Raw genomic sequence first — 2,021 nt, 5'->3', positions numbered from 1 at the left:
AACCGGAAAGTAGTTAACGTTTACCGTTTACGTTAGTAAGAAGTTAAGTTAGTACGTACCGTAGTACGGAAGTACGANAGAGAGAGAGTTAGTANANGNNGAGAGAGAGAGAGAGCTACTGAAACTATCATTATTTTTTTATATTAATAGAATGTCGTGCTAACTTCACATATCATGTTTAAAAAGAATCTATGAGGTTAACACGACATTCTATTAATATAAACAAAAATACACACACTTTTCATAGTTTTACACTTCCTTATAAAAATAAAAAAGTCACAAATTTTATACTAAAAATTGTTCACATGTTTTACACTAAAAACCAAAATTGAATGTATCGTGCCAATCATGATTTTTTAGTAGAAAAAATGGCATATTTTTTATTTTTATAAGAAAACTGTGCAACTATGAAAAGTGCTACTGTCATTTTTTTTTTACATTAATAGAGTGTCATGCTAACTTCACAGATCTTTGGCGTGTCGCCAGCAAAAACGAAGTTCGCTCTACCGAATCGACTTATTTTCACGAGGCCGAGAGCTACGGTTAACATCCGTGGTTTGCCGACCGAAAATAACGTGAACAGTGTAAACATTGGCAAGTTATAATCGATGCAAAGTACCGATCGGCGAAAAGGTTTTCGCGAGAGAAACAGAGATAGCGAAGGACGGAAGAGAGGGAATGAAATTTATTCTATCCTAGGTATTAAATCTTTCAAAGGTAAACCAAAAGTTTAACGAGTATATCGTACGTGGGTTACATATTTGTGCACATAAATTGATACGGGATGTCGATATCATCGCGTGAGGAATCAGAAAGTAGATTACCGGTTACTCTACTCCCTCGAAGGAACTTTAAACGTCAAAATGTCACGGAGTAGATGATTTAATCACTTTTGAAATGCAGGAGAAATCGATCATCCTATGTGAACTTGTCTTTACTAAGATCACGTGAATCCATATGATCTTTCGGATGGATCGCAAAACCCGCGAATTATTAATGCTCGTTTCTGTCAATACAGATTAAGTTCGATTCGAGTTCAACTTCATCTTCTTCTAATTCTTATACCCGTTTCTACCAATGCAGTTCAATTTTAATCTCGATTATAATGCCTTCTACCAATATAGATTAACTTCAATCTTAGTCCAACTTATTTTTAATCTTTTTCTAATTCTTCAAACTAGAAAAAGAGAAAGAGATTAAAATGAACCGAGATTAAAATGAAACTGATGAAATAGAAATGAGCATAAATGAAATCTAGACATTGGAGATGGAAAATTCGACGCCGGCTGGAAGCCAGCTGTAAACGAGGCACACGCGTAGTGTCGAGCCCTCGGCAACTGGTCAACAGTGGTTTTGTTTGTAAACATTATTTATTCCTGGCGGTCCCGCGGAGTTTTCATGCGGGCTCCCCGTGAAGGGAAACGACGACGTGTCGGCGACAGTGGAGGAAGAGCAGGGAAGAAAAAGAGGCGGAAGAAGAAGGGAGGGGCAGGAAACGGGGAGAGGTCCTCCGGCGGATGTGCGGACGGACGGATGGACGGACCACTGCCGCGCCGTCCGCCTCCTCCTCCTCCTCTTCTTTCTCCTCCTTCGTATCGAACCGCACGCAACGCCACACGGAAATCACGTAGAAGAGGAGTGCATACCTAGGATCTGGCAGAACGATCTTCTTGCTAGCACGAGCGGCCGGCGTGCACTTGCTCTTCTCCATAGCCATCAGGTAGCTGACATCGGCCAGCACCGCCTCGAGGTCCGCCATTTTCCTTGGTGGCTCCCTTTCGTCGGTGGATTGTCGCACGATGATCACCCCCTTGGTCGTCGCCGAATGGGGGTTCTGGCCTGCGTCCTCTTCCTCCTCCTCCTCCTCCCCTCCTCCTCGCTCCTTCTAGCCGTCGTTCGGCACTACCGGACACGCAGCCAACCGCTACGCTCTGCCACAGGCGGTGCCTCCGCCGTCCGTTTCTCACTGCCGCATATTTTTAGCGTAACGCCGACGACGATGACGACGATGGTGACGACGA

At 43.6% G+C, this 2,021-nt stretch overlaps 1 protein-coding gene across 1 annotated transcript in view; it reads right to left on the bottom strand.

The window, feature by feature from the left end:
- Positions 1-1,759, bottom strand: part of LOC105619512 (G protein-coupled receptor kinase 1) — a 23,383-nt gene extending 21,624 nt beyond the window's left edge. The window contains exon 1 of the mRNA XM_012201030.1: positions 1,647-1,759. Within this exon, the coding sequence (XP_012056420.1) occupies positions 1,647-1,759 (113 nt within the window). The remainder of the gene's footprint in view (positions 1-1,646) is intronic.
- Between the last annotated feature and the right edge of the window lie 262 nt (positions 1,760-2,021).

This window comes from Atta cephalotes (assembly GCF_000143395.1).
Source record: "Atta cephalotes unplaced genomic scaffold scaffold00022, whole genome shotgun sequence".
Classification (NCBI taxonomy): domain Eukaryota; kingdom Metazoa; phylum Arthropoda; class Insecta; order Hymenoptera; family Formicidae; genus Atta; species Atta cephalotes.
This window is presented reverse-complemented; position numbering and strand designations above follow the sequence as displayed.